General features: G+C 37.4%; 1 protein-coding gene across 1 annotated transcript; it reads left to right on the top strand.

Moving 5' to 3' along the window:
• Positions 1–331: 331 nt before the first annotated feature.
• LOC118816826 lies at positions 332–7,352 on the top strand. The gene is made up of 5 exons (XM_036583421.1): positions 332–430; positions 1,317–1,640; positions 4,429–4,512; positions 5,344–5,631; positions 7,231–7,352. Exons 1-5 carry the CDS (start codon positions 394–396, stop codon positions 7,350–7,352), a joined length of 855 nt encoding a protein of 284 aa, XP_036439314.1. The 5' UTR covers positions 332–393.
• Positions 7,353–16,702: the final 9,350 nt, after the last annotated feature.

Genomic DNA, 16,702 nt, shown 5'->3' with positions numbered 1-16,702 from the left:
GTGCCTCAGGTATCGGGTGTCCAGAGACAGGATGGTGACAACCATTACACATAGAGAAGTATAGCTTTATGAATTTAGACTTTTCCCTTTACACCAAATATCATTGATCAGCCAAGACATTTGGAGCCCAAAGGCTGCTTCTTTAGTTTTATACTGAAGCCATGAGGCAAATGTAGCTAGCAAGCAATGGAAATTTATACTTTTTCAGTATCATGTAAACTGCATGCCTGAGTCATCTTGCTCTCACTGGCTATGCTGCCACCTGCTGGACTGTGTGACTCTTCCTCCTTATTCGTAGTAAGTGGAGCTCTGTTGGGTCACAGCACACTGAGCCTTCTACAGTACAGACACTGACATCAGAGTAGCCCTTTAGGCAACTGTTAGACCTCCAGCATGAAGGCTTCTGTCTGGTTTGTCATCTGCGCTGCGGGTAAGATGTTTATTTGTCATAGTTTTCCATTTCTGTCTAATGTTCATATGATGGTTTGACTCATGTCTTTGAAATAGTGATGATATCTGGGGCCTAACTAGCAAAAGGTTGATTCTCCATGAACGATTCAATTGCAGTTAGTATCTGTCTCTTGAGTCAATAAAGGCAAAAAAGCTTTGAGTGGTCTTGGCCCATTCATGTTCATCAGCTAACTTTACTATAATGAAGAAAAACTTCAGCGTACTTGTTCTGATTGATGGTGAATGCTGATTGCATTGTTTTTTTGGATTAACATGTACGAATTCCCATTTGAATTTCTGTACCTGTAATTTTCATGCTTTAATTCTTAAACAAATTAAGATTTTCTACTGATTAGTTCAAATGAGTGGCCAAATGTGACCAAAAGACTAAATATGACTTGATAAGCGATAAAAACTCGCTTTTTAGTCATCAATTGAAAAATTGTCCTGATCTGTGGCAAGCTCATATCATAAAAATAAATTGCTTCTTTAAAAATTATTAATTAGTTAATACATGTCATAAAAATGTACTTGAATGTACTTGAAAACTTTTGAATTTTTAATATGTTTCATTCTCGAACTTCTGATGATTTAAGGTCTGTATAGCAAAATGTTCACTTTATATAGAAGCACTTTCTGTGCTGTAGTGGTAAAACTAGTATAGTATGCAATGATGATTGTAACCATAAAAACAATTTAGATCAAAAAGAAACATACTGTGGAGTATTTAGGACAGAGCTACACTGGTCATTTCCGGCGTGGTCTCTGTGGCTCATATACACACATTATGGGAACTTCCATTGTGCTTAAGCTGTGTGAATACATCCATAACATTTAGTTAAGTCCAATAAATGTCTATCTTGCAGTTGTAAGAGCAGCTGTAAAGGATGAAGTGGAGACAGTAGAAGTTACAGAGGGAGCCACGGTAACTCTGAGAACTGACTGGACCGGAATGAAGAAAGATGATGTAGTACAGTGGGAATTTGGATTTACAGATACTTGCATAGCAGTGCTAATTAACATGAACAGTGTCACTCATTATGATGAAAGATTCAGAGACAGACTGCAGCTGGACACACTGACTGGATCTCTGACCATCAGCAACATCAGAATCACACACTCTGGACATTATAAAGTGCTGATCAGCAGTGAAGAGATCTCAATCAAGCATTTCAGTGTTACTGTGTACAGTAAGGATAAATGTGTTTACTTCTCATTAGTCTCTTTATTATAGTCAGTGTAAGTTTCAGCTCGAACTGATTTTTTTCTGTTTTCTCTAATAGATCTACAGTACTGGAAAAACATCATCACTCTTCACTTCATTTTCATTCAAAACAGCCATTAAGTACCAATTAGTGCAAGTCTTTCAGGGGTTATTTACAGTTGTTGGCACCCCTTCATTTAATACTTTGTGCATCCTCCATTTGCAAAGGACTCTAATGATTACTGAGTCTGGAGAACATATAAATGATCTGAGAACATTGCTCCATACAGAACCTCTCCAGATCCTTCAGATTCAGGTCCACACTGTGGACTCTCCTCTTCAGCTCATCCCACAGGTTTTCTGTGGTTTTTAGGTCAGGAGACTGGGGTGGCCATGGCAAACCCTTAATTCTATGGTCAGTAAACCATGTCTGTGATGATTTTGAGGCGTGCTTGGATCACTGACTGTGGGCCTGTTTAAGCTCCCTGGCTGAGGCAGTGAGGTTTTGATTTAATATGCTGGTACTTGATGGAGTCCATGATAGCATGTTTCCAATGAAGTTGTCCAGGGCCTTCAGAAGGAAAACAGCCCTACAACATCACAGATCCACCACCATATTTCACAGTGGGGATGGGGAACTTTTCTGTATGGTTATCTTTGTGTTTATGCCAAACTCATCTCTGGTGTTTGTTGCCAAAATACCCCATTTTGATCTCATCTGATCATAGAAACATAAAAAGTCCAGTAACATCTGGCAAACTGTAGCTGCTTGAGTTTGCCAATTCTGCAGATCAGAGGCCTCCTTCTGGCAACAATCCCAAAAAACTTGTGGTTATTTAGGTGCCATCTGATTGTAATTAGGGAGACATTATTACCCCAAGACCAAACTAATTTCTGCAGTTCCCCATTTATGATTCTTGGAAATTCTTTGTCCACTCAAACCATCCTCCTCACTGAGCGTGGGGTCATTATACACATACATCCTCTTCATCTCCAGTTGCTTTAAACTTCTTAATTTTTGCCCTAATAATGGAAATGGGCATGTTCAACAGTTTAGCTATTTTATGAAAAGGTCCTTCTTTGTGCAAGAAAAAGAAGAAGAAACTGAAATAAAAAAAAAAAAAAATGGGGGAAAAAATGGGATTCCTAATTGTGACCTGTCAGCCTTGGTCTGCCACAGGCAAAAAACGGAATCCTGTCAAAGTGTGTGGCCACACAATGCCACCACTAGAGGGAGGCAGAAAGCCGCCTCTCAGTAATTAATGACACCTGTTTCTGCCTCTACTTAAGGAAGGCTGGCTCTTTGTCCTGAGCTCGGTCATGGGTTAACCTGGCATGTGCATGTAACTCTTGACCAAGGTGGCATTTGGGACCTTGTCTTAAGTTTCCTTAAGAAAAAAAAAAAAGTTTGTTATTTTCTAGAAGGAAATGTTTGAGCTTGAGCTGTGAGTGGTATTAGTTCAGACGTTCCCCTGAGGCTTGACTCATACATTACAGCCTTTTTTACAGATCTGCTTCCGTCCCTAACTGGTAGTTCACCCAGTAAAGCATTGGTCTCAGATATCTGACACACTTACACACACATGCTAACAACTAACATGGCTTTAGAAAAAAAACTCCACAGGTGAGAAGAGAATTCAATGCAATGGGTCTGAAAGGATGTGTAACAGTCAAGATGCTCTTACTGAGAAAAGAAAATAGATTAAAAGACAGGAAATCAAGCAAAGAAGCAGCTGGTGTTCTCAGAGCAATGGACTGATCACCTCAGAGTCCAGACTTCAATATCACTGAATGACTTTGAGATTACTTAGTTTATGAAAAGCAGAAAATGCAACCAACTTGTAAGACTGAACTTTAGAGGGGTGGCGAAATATCCCTGCAGATTTCTTCGAAAATCTGAAAGTGAAAAAATATGAGCTGTATAAAGGCAAAGAGGTGGACACACTAAATACTGGAGAAGACTTCTATTTAGTTTTTAATGCTTTTGTGTATTAAATACACATTTTCTGCTCTTTTCCAGATGATGAAAAGTGAATAACTTGTACTTAATGGCTGTTTTGACTGTAAATCAAATAAAGATAGTTTTAGTTTTTGCACAGTACTGTAATTTCTGTGTGTAGTGGTCCACTCTTAATGTAACATATTGAGAATGTTGAAATTTGGATGGTATAAATCAAGGGTGTTTAGTCAGAAAAACAAAAGATCAGTGGGGCTGCAGGCTTCACTCCCAACGAAGCCTGAACATACACTCTCAGAACTAAAGGTACGAAAAAGTCACTGGGGCAGCACCACTTCTGTCACTGGGTTGGTACCATCAGTACCTTTAGTCAGGGAACATAATTGTACCATAATCCAAAGTTGTATTGATTCTCTCATCTCCAGGCTTTTTATTTCATTGTTCTGTTTTAAAATATTTGGTCATGAAAAGATCTAAATATGTACTTTTGTGTGTACCTGGAAAAAACGTATTTAAGGTACACAACTGGACCATAAAACCACTGTTGTTCCTTTGATGGTACATTTACATTTTGATGAATGAAAAATGTATCTGCACAGAACCTTTGTTTCTAACTGTGTACATGATCATAATAAGAGACTACCTGATTAAACAAGTGGAATCATGTATGCTCCTGCTTTCTTGGAATGAAAACCTGCAGCCTCACGACTCTTTGTGGATGAGTTTTTGACACCCCTGCTTTAAGTTCACAATGCACTACAAACATTATTTATTTTAATTTCAGTGTACATGGTAATGTTTATTATTTGTTTTCCAGCCCCTCTCTCTGAACCCACCATCACAGACCTGTCAGATATAAGCAAGTGTCAGAGTCCTCACACTAACACACCACAACCGTCAGGTTAGTAATAATGGTTCTAAAAAAGTTCACTGAAAATATAAAAAGACGGAGTTGTGTATATTCAGAAGTGAAACCACTGAATATATATTTATGTATATAATTGGTCATTTTTTTCACCCCTCATTTCTCCCATAGACTCCCATTCATTCTTGCCCCCCACACAAGCCCAATTATTTCTTTATCTGATAGCCACCAAACTGCATGTATTCATTCAGAGCAGGTCCCCAAGCTCTAATCCACAGCCATACTGACCTGTACTCCTGTATGTGTTGTTTTTCTCATCCTTCGTCACTACTATAGAGTCCCATTCATTTTCTCTGTCACCCAAGCCCTATTATTTCCTTTGTCCAGCAGCCACCAAACTGTGATTTTTTCCTCTTTCAGCACACCATATATGGTTTTGATTGATTTTGCTATCTGCTGGAGCACAGCTTTTATTTAGTGTTCATTTGCTGGATGAGACCAGTTCAAATGGATCAGTTGAGCTCCACTGTGCCATTATGGAGTCTTAAATATTGGACTTTTGTAATGTTGAATGTTTTAATACAATGAAAGAGGGCATTTTGTTAGCATCTCATCGATTTTGCCGTATCAACAAATTGACTGAATCACTGTCCTTTCTTTCTCAACCAAATTATGCATTCTGTGAACTGTTATACCCCCAGTGTTTGTGTTTATCTGAGAAACAAACACGCTTTTTAATCAAAATGTCTCGTAAGATTATAAAACACATACAATCAATATCCAAACTTTTGACAGGTATTGTATTTGTCCAGATATGTACGTTGAACGTACAGCCTGTCTGACTCTATGATTCTTGTTGTCTTTCAGTGGATCAGTCAATGCAGTCTCAAAGCACTCCCCTCAGTGCAGACAGAAGTCCTGCATCATACCAGTGCAAGGTGCTGTGTTCAGTTACAAATGGCCCAAAGGTCAGTTTGTCATGGATTAGAAACAGACATACACTGAAACAGAGGAATAATCTTGACCTCAGTGTCCCTCTCTGCCTCCATCTGGAGATAAACATTCAGGACAATCACATCTACAGCTGTGTAGCTACCAACCCAATCAGCAATCACTCAACCCAATTCAGCATCATACAGTTCTGTCCACAAACTGGTAAGAAAAGTTACTTTGTGCCTGGGGAGTAACCTTGGGGTACTCTATGGAATCATATAAATTTTCCCCCATAACTCTTTTTTAACCCTGTTGAGCTGCTAGTGAGCAATGAGTGTTTAAAGGGAAGTGGTAAGACCCCCGTAAGGCTCCACAATGATGGCCATGCCAAGATAAAACAGACAGCAGAGAGCAGCTGCCACAATTTAATATAAAATATTATCAGCAATATTAGCTATGTTCTTTTTGACAACAATCCTGCTACCCCACAAAATTTTGCATAATTTTAAAAAGTGGAGGGGACATATCCTCCCATCCTGCCCTGAATTTGCACCAATGCTTGATATGATGATATTATCATATTGCATATTTTTCTTACTGCTTCACCTTTATTTAACCATTCCCTTTATGCAATCATTTTAATTTGTAGTTAATTCAAAAATGTATACAATAGGAAAAGACTGCACATCGTCATCAAATTACCTATTCACACATACAGTCGTATGCAAAAGTAACATATTTTAGGGGAAATAAAGCATAAAATGTGGCCTGTGCAAGAGTTCTGGCAAAATTATGTATTTTAAGCTTCATTATGTTTTCTACTATCGTTAAATAATGTGGACTAAAATATGCAGAAAATGGCACATTTCAGTTTGTTCTCTGAACTCTCAGAGACTCTCTTAAGAAATTTTCAAAACTGTCCTCAGGGACCTCTAGGCAGATTTCTGCTCCAGCCCAACTCACAACATGTCTGTATATAATGAATACTGTGAAATATACAAAGAAACCAAAAAAAATAAAAAAAATAAAAAGAGCTTGTCCAGAAGAAGGGTGTCAATGTGCCATACTCCCTTTACATATAACAATGAATATGTTCATTTAAAATGATGCATCTGTCACTGCCCACATACTTCCACACATCCTTTACATTGGTCTGGCTGTTAAGTAGTACATCCACTAGAGGGCAGTCCAGAGTCAAAAGTGTCTGACAACAACAAACATGGCGACGGTGGAGGATCGTAATAATGTACCTACTTCAAAAGAGGCACCAGTGTAGACTGTGGTGTCTGTAAGGCCTTTAAATACTTGTGGATGGATAATTATTTTCACTTACCAATTACAGAAACTGCCCCCCCCCCACGGTTTCCGGTGGTCCTGCTCCATTTCATCTGTATTCGTAACCTTTCAGAGAACGTGCACAAATATGGACGACATGAACACAGAGTACTGACTCCATCCATATCCATATTTAACATTGAGCATAAATGAGCCTTTAGATATTTCCAGAGAACAGATGTGCTGTCTATGCAGAATGTAGTTATCACATATACTGTAATATTAGAAGGTAACCCACAGGGTTATTAAATGGTTATTATATTACCATCAGAGAAAATGCGAGCTATAGAGTAAGGCTTTGTACCTTGTTACTGAATTTGGATCACCATAATATCAATTATCTCTACAATTCTGCAGATGATAAACGTTTATCTAAATTGACATTATCATTCAAGCTTATAGTTCTAGCTCGCAGAGTTATGGGATTGAGTAATGATACACAATAATACATTCAGTAGTTTACCTTCTAAATATTTTCTCTCTTAGGTCTGTCCAGTGTCCACTGTTGTGGCTCCATTGAAATTGTGGTCCGATTGGTCCTCTCTGCTGTGGTGGTCCTGGCCACACTTGCCCTTCTGGTTTATCACTTCAGATCCAGTTTTCAGTAGAACAGCTGAGCATAAATGTCAATTTGCTTGGCTTCATGTATGTACAGTACTGAACAATAAATAAATAAATAAAGCCATACAATAACCAGCCACTTTATTAGGTACACCTACCTTATATGTTTATAAGGTAGATTTATCATATAGGAGCACTTTGTAGTTCTACAATTACAGACTGTAGTCCATCTGTTTCACTACATTCTTTGTTAGCCCCCTTTTACCCTGTTATTTAATGGTCAAAACCCCTACAGGACCACCACAGAGCAGGTATTATTTGGGTGATGGATCATTCTCAGCACTGCAGTGACACTGACGTGGTGGTGGAGTGTGAGTATGTGCTGCACTGGTACGAGCGGATCAGGTGGCCCTGATGATTCTCCCAATCCTGATTTATCACTTCACATCCAGAACAATTTCAAATGGAGGACTGCATAGAAAGTGTCACCATTAACAAATGTACCAAGTTGACCAGTAGGGGGCAAAGTTTTTAAAAAGCAGGCTATATTGTTCAATTTTATAATTTTTATTTAGTTGTGTTATACTTGAAAGACTAATAAATATTGCACCATTAATCATAAATGAACCTGACTAGATCTGAGTATTTATAACCTTATGGTTGTTCACTAACATGTGAATTATATGAATTTACTCTGTACACTTAATGTGATAGTTTTTATATCTATATAATATATTTACTCTTCAACAGCAACACCACTATCAACAATGATAATGATAACAATGTCAGTATTATTATTATTATTATTATTATTATTATTATTATTATTATTATGTGTCCTAAAAGCAATTCTCAAGTACAACCCCATTACCAAAAAAAGTGTTTAAAATGTATATAAAAATAGACTGCAATGATGTGCAAATCATTTAAACCTATTCAATTGAAAATGATGCAAGGACAACATATCAAATGTTGAAACTGATTTTCAGTTTTGATTTTTATTTATTTATTTATTTTGGAAAAATAGATGCCCATACCAACAACACATTCCAGAAAAGCTGGGACAGAATCATATTTACCACTGTGTTGCATCACTTCTTTTTTTACAATAAGACCTTAAGTGCTTGGGAACTGAGGGAGAGCTTGTGAGTTTTGAATGTGAATGTTTACAACCCCCTCTGCACCTAGTATGATATGGGCCAGTAAGTTATTAATATTATTAATACTAATATAACTAATACTAATATAACTACTATATAATATAACTAGTATATACTATAAATATATATGGGGTAAAAATTCCCACCTACAATATGGATTTGTGGCAAATTATGGCAGCATAGCTGTCAGTCAGGTTTTACTCAATTTCTTGTTAGCTAACTTTTGGTTCATATGAGGCAAAGAAAATGGGTTAGGCTAACATTAGCTAGCTAAGCCAACTAATTTAACCGCACTTCATAAGGAGAGTGCGAGAGTGTGAACAAGCAAAAGAGGACAGAAATAACTTTGTTGACAGCTCTTTATATTCTTAGTTTTTATATTTCTCTTCAGTATTAGGAAACAGTTACACCAGTATTTGCCATATATTGTTGTTTACAGTAAGTTAACTTCAGTGAAAAGGTCATCAGTGATGATCATTGAACAATTTATATTATATTCCTCAAACGTGTTAATGGATGGTTAATGGATGCTGTTAATGGATGATGGTTAATGGATGCTGTTAAATTAACAGCAGCCCCGTCAAAAGCCAGTCAGATGAGAAGATTTTTACAGAAAAAAATGATTAATTCATTGATCTTTTATTTTCTTTAAATTCTTGTTAATCTGAGTTTGATAAAAATTAAGGCATTACAGGTGAAGAGAGGCAGAGAAAGAAGCTGAAGGAGACTGACAGAACTGCAGGAGCAGATCTGGTGGTGGTGAGTGATCAAGAAGAAAGTGAAGGGGAGTTGTTTAAGCTTTCAGTTAAAATTAATACTGAATTTAATTGAATTTAACTGAGACAATATAAAATTTGTCACCATGACCATTTTGCCATCTTATTAGCTTATTAAACATGCGAACAGAGCCAAATCCCACTCTCTGATGGCACCAACTGAGGCTGAGCTGATCTATAATCTGTGTGTTTGAGTAATATATTTAGGACCATGCAGCTTATCTAAGGGAGAGGAGAGAGCATTGCTTGACTTTGCTTGATCTGTGTCTGATGTAAGTGGATGGATATAGTGTTTAAGTCATACTGGCTCTGTGCTTAATACAAACTACCTAAAGACACATTTACTGTGTGCTAATTTGACCAAACAGCCATTTTTTGACAAATTTGACCAAAAAACTTTTTTTTTGGCTGTTGCTACTCATAAAGTTCATAATGTCAGACATTTGGGGGCCATTAAGACAACTTCTCCTGGAGGACCATGCCCCCAGACCATTCTGGTACAGGCTTTGCCCCAATAGTAAACCTTTAATGACGCCCTTGACCTACATACAGTGAACTTAATAGGCTACTATGATTTTGGTTTTACTTCAAGCTTTGGGTTTACCTCAAAAGTTAAATGTTAAAAATGACAGTGAACCTCCAACAGCTCCAAGAAAAAGGTCACCCATTCCCACCAAGGCCACTCCCAACAACACAGATGATCTCCAAAATCGAATTGAAAGAGTTGTGAGTGCAGTGACACCCGACATGCTCAGTCGAGTATGGGATGAATTTGACTATTGTGTTGATGTTGTCCGAACAGCTGGAGGAGGTTCATATTGAGCACTTGTAAAATTACATAATAAACTTTATGCTCATTTAAACCATTTACAATTAACTGCATTGTTCTGTAATGATTACAAGTGAAATAAATAATTTGATGATGAATCGCATTGCATGAATCTTTTTGAATCACCCTGTGTATAAAACCTGTGATCATGGCATTATTGAGGAAACCTGATTTTTGATGTTTGAGCTTTAAGAGTCACAGTTCGCCACTGGCCTATGTATATACTAGTATACACCACTGTTGCACCATTCCAATGTACAGTTTTTGTTTGGTTATTAAATAAAGCTATGGCATGTACAGTACACATTTCCCTATATGCAATATGTGAGTCTGAGGTAGATAAATGAGATGCAGGGTACAAGATATGGATAGAAGATATACAAGATGTCAATCTATATGTGCAGGTATAGGTTGGCTAGATAGAAGTTACAGTAAGATGTACAGTATGATGGTTGGTCTCTGACTTTTGCACAGTACTGTATACAAACATGTTATTAGGATAAATATTGAAATGCAATAAATTAAAAATGATTATCACTTTTTTTCTATTCCAGAGCTTCTCCTAATGATGTAATTAATGCTAATGCTGCTGACTTACAGTTCTGTTTATCTCTTACCCTAATGCAATATTTACTCCCCACAGACATCAACACTGAAACTCCAGACTGATGTTATATCAATAATGATCTGTAGTTTATAAACTCCAGAATCTTCTCTGCTCATGTTTGTGATGGTTAAAGATCCACTGGTTCTGTTCAGCTGCAGTCTGTCTCTGAATCTCTCCCTGTAATAGTCTGTTATAATCTTTCTCTCAATCATCAGACTGTTTACTATCCTTTTATCTACATTCTCAGATCTATAAAACCACAGTATGTGAGCATCACTCTGAACTCCAGTTATTCTAGTATGGATGGTTACAGTGTTTCCCTCCAGCTCCTGCAGTCTGACAACCTCTTCTCCAGCTGAGCACAGCAGAGCTGAAACAGTGTAAGTACCTAAATTTAATGACATAAAGAAGATATTCCATGTCAGTTCATTTCTGAAGCCACTATCACAGAGTCACAGAACTTGGACTGCAACAGATCTTTTTTTTTGAAGCCCAACATTATAATGTAAAATAACTACATTTATCCCAGTTGGCTAAATATTACTTTTACTTTCCACAGGTTTCCTAAATAGTTGCAGGTGATAATTAAATATTAAGAAAAAAAGTGACCGCAAGAAGGCACCCATGCAAAAACATTCATTTCCTATAAAATGTGATCATTTTAAAAAGCATATTTTTAGACATTATAGTCATAATTGTGATCTGTTTGTGCACTTATTCATTGCATTGATGACAAGTATTTAAGCTCTCTATGAAGAGACAATCTCTACAACTATGCTCATTTTCAAACTTAAGCCAGCCTCACTGATCTCACTACTGCTTAAATGTTCAAGCCACATCAAACACACCTTATATAAAGATCCATCATTAATATGATTGTATTTCACACTGATAGATCATCATCTAATACAGATACACCTACTTTCAGTTCTGCTCTACTGTATAAAAACACATCAACACTCACAGTGACTCTGTTTTCTAGTAAACACAGAGCAGTAACAGTAAAGACGATCTCTATCAGTGTTCAGTCTGGACTGACCGCACTGTAAGTTCAGAGCTCCTCGTTTTCCTGGAGTAGTTTGAGGAAAACAGACTTACAGTAAAGCAGGTGAAGCAGAGCTGAATGAATCCTGTATTCTGAGAACATCTTAACCAGCCATTCTAATCAACCAGCTTCATCAACTAACTCCTCAACTCCATCATCAGTTTTCTTCTCAGCTTCATAGAAAACAAAAGAAACATACGGAGCTGATGTGCTCACTCAGTATCTCATGTACCATGAACCTGTCTCCCAAAGCACAATCAACTTAGTCAAATTAAGTCTTGATGATTTTCTATGCAAAAACCAGTTAACATATCCTCTGTAATGCTTTACATTTCAGCTGTTGATATATACACACATACACATACAAGTGCACCTGATTTTGATTGTCTTTGGTAACTATCAAGTCAGCATATGTGTGTGTTTAATGATATAGGGGTGTATAAATACATAATATACACACTCATTGTCCATTTTTTCAGCTCCACTTTTATCAGCTCCAGTTCATTTTTATGAATATGTACAAAAAAAATTAACAAGGAATGTAGGACACATCTTTATGTAAAGTAAGGAAAAAAACTGTGACTGAATTAAAATTATGATGTTAACAAATACATATGTACAAACCAATTAACTTAACAAAGAAATGTCTAAGCAAGATTTGACCGATTGTTTGCTCAATAATTTTAACTAATAAATTACATACATAGTAACACACTTAGCTGCTGCCTAAACTTCCAAAAGCATGTTGCTAGAGCCAGCGGATTCCAATGTTGTTCTCTAAGGTTGTTATTTTCCCATTGTTAAAACTGGTGTCTGAAGTCTGAAGCTTCTTTAATTTTGCACTAGAGATTTAAAGCTAGTGTAGATATCGTAAATAATGAGTGATGGAACCAAAAGACATGCATGAAAAGAAAGTGGTGGGTCAGTGACTATGAGTTTCCAAATCACTCCTTTGCCTCTTGTGTACCAATTAGCCTTGTGCAAACTACATGCCTATGTCATCAAAATCGCAGACTTTGCTGCCCTCTGCTGGATTTTCTGGCTCTGATTTGAGGGCACTTCTTCCTTGTTCATGCATGCATCACATGTGTTTCTCATGTAAAGCTTCAGTGCAGCTCTGCTGGGTCACTTTAAATAATAAATTTATAATTTAATAAAATTTATATAATTTATAAAATATAAAGAGTATTGTATGTGCAAAATTATCCATGTTTTCTTCTACGCCAGTGCTACAATACACTAATGCAGAATGTACACTGGTAAACCACTTAGCAGGCACTCAGTGGTTATCTATGCTTCACTTATCCAGCAGTTTTAACTCGGTGCAAAGACTGAAAATGCCAATGCTCAATCAGCATTTTGAACAGTTTTTGGGATGCTTGAATATAACAGAATGCCTTTTGCAATTCCCTGGAACACTCTAGTGACTAATGTTACGGATTTGGGGATCTGATCCTATGGTTAGTCCTGTCTTAGTTCAGTGCCATTATTTCTCATTTTCTGTGGAACAGCATTTGCAGAGCCTACACCGTGTTCCAAATTATTATGCAAATTTAAGTGTCATAAAGATTTAATTTTATGTTTTTCAATTAAACTCATGGATGGTATTGTGTCTCAGGGCTCTTTGGATCACTGAAATCAATCTCAGACACCTGTGATAATTAGTTTGCCAGGTGAGCCCAATTAAAGGAAAACTACTTAAGAAGGACGTTCCACATTATTAAGCAGGCCACCGGTTTCAAGCAATATGGAAAAGAAAAAGGATCTCTCTGCTGCTGAAAAGCATCAAATAGTGCAATGCCTTGGACAAGGTATGAAAACATTAAATATTTCACGAAAACTTAAACGTGATCATCGTACTGTGAAGAGATTTGTGGCTGATTCAGAGCACAGACGGGTTTGTGCAGATAAAGGCATAATGAGGAAGGTTTCTGCCAGACAAATTCATCAGATTAAGAGAGCAGCTGCTAAAATGCCATTACAAAGCAGCAAACCGGTATCTGAAGCTGCTGGTGCCTCTGGAGTCCCGCGAACCTCAAGGTGTAGGATCCTCCAGAGGCTTGGAGTTGTGCATAAACCTTCTATTTGGCCACCCCTAACCAGTGCACACAAGCAGAAACGCTTGCAGTGGGCCCTGACATACATGAAGACTAATTTTCAAACAATCTTGTTTACTGATGAGTGCCGTGCAACCCTGGATGGTCCAGTAGTGGATGGTTGGTGGATGGCCACCATGTACCAACAAGGCTGCGACGTCAGCAAGGAGGTGGTGGAGTCATGTTTTGGGCTGGAATCATGGGGAGAGAGCTGGTAGGCCCCTTTAGGGTCCCTGAAGGTGTGAAAATGACCTCGGCTATCTATGAGGGTGGGAGGCAGTATCATAAGAAGGGGTCCTATGTTAACATGTAACTTGGCCTGTTACGATGTTTTTGATTGAAATAGCTTTTGATTTCAGTGAATGTAACCTCTTAATGCTGCAAATTCAACAAATTACCATTTTCAGTTCTTTACAACCTATAAAATGTTTTGAAACTGTTGTGCATAATAATTTGGAACAGTGCATTTTGAGTTTTTTTTTATTTTTGAAAAATGCTGTTATCATTGGGAGGTTTGTTCAATAAAATTCAATTTATACTCTAACGGTTGATGACTTTAAAATTATAGTGACTGTCATTTGCATCGACCATTTAGGAAAATCAGAGAAAAATATCATTTGCATAATAATTTGGAACGCGCTACAGAGATGATCCTCAGAAGCTTTAGCAGAAGGCAGGGAAGCATTACCAGCCACTGGGGCTCTGACTGCTAGGGCCCCTGAACAGTCCCTGCCAATGCAAAAATGAATTAACTAATAGCCCTTATATGCCAAATAAATGCGCAAACCCTGCAACTATGTTCAAAATAATTAAAAATCCCCATAACACCAAAATATGCACTACTTTCATAAAAATGAATGTGATATATATATGGAATCTCTCCTTCCCTGTGCAGATATACTTTACAATAAGATATGCTGGAGTACGTAATTAGGACAAAGTATTGCTGTTACAATGGCCATTTCCTGTGTGGGTGTCTGTGGTTCATGCACTTGCGTGCACACACACACAAACTAGGGGAACTTGCACTGTGTTCAAGCTGTTTGAATACTTACACAACATTTATCCACTTCCCAGATGTCTATTCTGCAGATGTGAGAGCAGCTGTAAAGGATGAAGTAAAGACAGTAGAAGCAGTAGAATCACCAACCCAGCCAGCAGTCACTCAACTCAACATCACACAGCTGTGTCCATAAACTGGTAGTTTCATTTCTACAATTTTTCTAAGGCAATCCAATTTTTGTTTGGCAAATAATCATAACAGAAAGAAATTAAATAATTAAATAGTGCAAATAAATAAAAAAAAACTGAGCTAGTTTGAAAAATATTGTTTGGCTCCAGATTTCTCCTGCATGCCCCAACCATCACAGAGATTTGCTAAAATCCAGCATCAGCACTCCTTATACAACTTAACGAAGTGTAATTAGCCAAACTTTGACAGATAGTTGCTCTCTGCCGTGGTGGTCCTGGCCACTGTCCCCATCCTGCTTTGTCACTTCACACCCAGTACAATTTGAGATGAATGACTGGATAGAAAGTGTCACCACTAGCAAACTGCTGATGTTCTTCTTACTGCAGAACACAAGTGTGAAGTTTCCCCTCACACCTGCAGAGGTCTCTCTCAACACAGTGCTGAGCCTCTGGTTTCCACCTGCACCTAATCAAACACCATTTTAGAGAGTATTTAAGACAGAAATCTGCATGTGCTCAGTGTGAGGTCTTGCTGGGGGAAGAGCAGTTCTGATCCTTGTTTTTCCTGTGTATCTTTCTTGATTTTGACTTTGTGCATTTCATTTGTAAAATGTGAGAACTAGATCCTGGTTTGGACTGTTTATTTGACCTGATGTAATTTGTCTGAAAATGAGTATGACTCTGCCTTGTACATTATAAATGGGCCCCTGATTCTTAAACCTGGTTATGGACTGGATTGTTACAACAAGAAGACATGAAATGTGATGTAAATACATTTTACAATATCAAGTTAAAAATCTGCCAACATGATAAAGCTTACTTAATAAGATCATTTTAAAGATGCAACAATATGTGTTTTTTTCCCTTCACTCCTAATGTTTTAAAACTAGAAAATGTATAAATGCAGCATTTTAAATATGATGTAAGCATAAGGTTCTGTCTCCAGCCACAGTAAAAAGATACAAGGACTCAGTGTAAGTATATTTCTCAATATTCAAGTCTCTTGGTAAAACTGTACTCAAAATCTCAAAAACCCAAAACTTACACTACATAATAAGCTGTGCTGCTTACCACACATAAAATCAGTTTAAGAATAGTTTAATGCTTTTCACCACAATGACTGTGTTAAAAGTGCCCTCTGAGAATTCTGAAAAAAGTGAAATTATGACCAGCTTAACCCTTTAAATTCAGAACTACAAAAGCTACAAAAGACAGAGGAGGTTACTTCAAATAAACAATGTAATCTTACTCTCAGTGCTTTACTTAAAGTAAAGACAAGTAATCTCATGAGATTTATTGCCTTAATATGAGAACATTTAGTTTTTTGCAGTATAGAATTGAAAAGAGACACATTTGGAAAACAGAGTTTAATTCTGCTTGTACACAGATAATCAATGCAGTGTTCTGTGTTTCCTGTTGAATGCAGGGGTCAAAGGCCCAAATCCCATTTGTTCTTTTTATCCCTACCCCTTGTTTCTGAGTGTCGCCCTACCCCTTGGAACGGAGTTAGGGTAGTGGTTGAAATCTTGCCCTACAAAATGGGACAACCCTCAAAAAAAACCAAAAAAACATTGCTTCATTTAACAGGCTACTAGTGCTGCTCTGTAGACGACTTGGCCTGACTTCAGTGATAGCAGAGAAGGGAAAAGTTCAGCAACCTCACTGCTGGGCTTTAGTTACGTTTTGGGAAACA

Source organism: Colossoma macropomum, unplaced genomic scaffold, assembly GCF_904425465.1.
Source record: "Colossoma macropomum unplaced genomic scaffold, Colossoma_macropomum, whole genome shotgun sequence".
In the NCBI taxonomy this organism is placed as follows: domain Eukaryota; kingdom Metazoa; phylum Chordata; class Actinopteri; order Characiformes; family Serrasalmidae; genus Colossoma; species Colossoma macropomum.
This window is presented reverse-complemented; position numbering and strand designations above follow the sequence as displayed.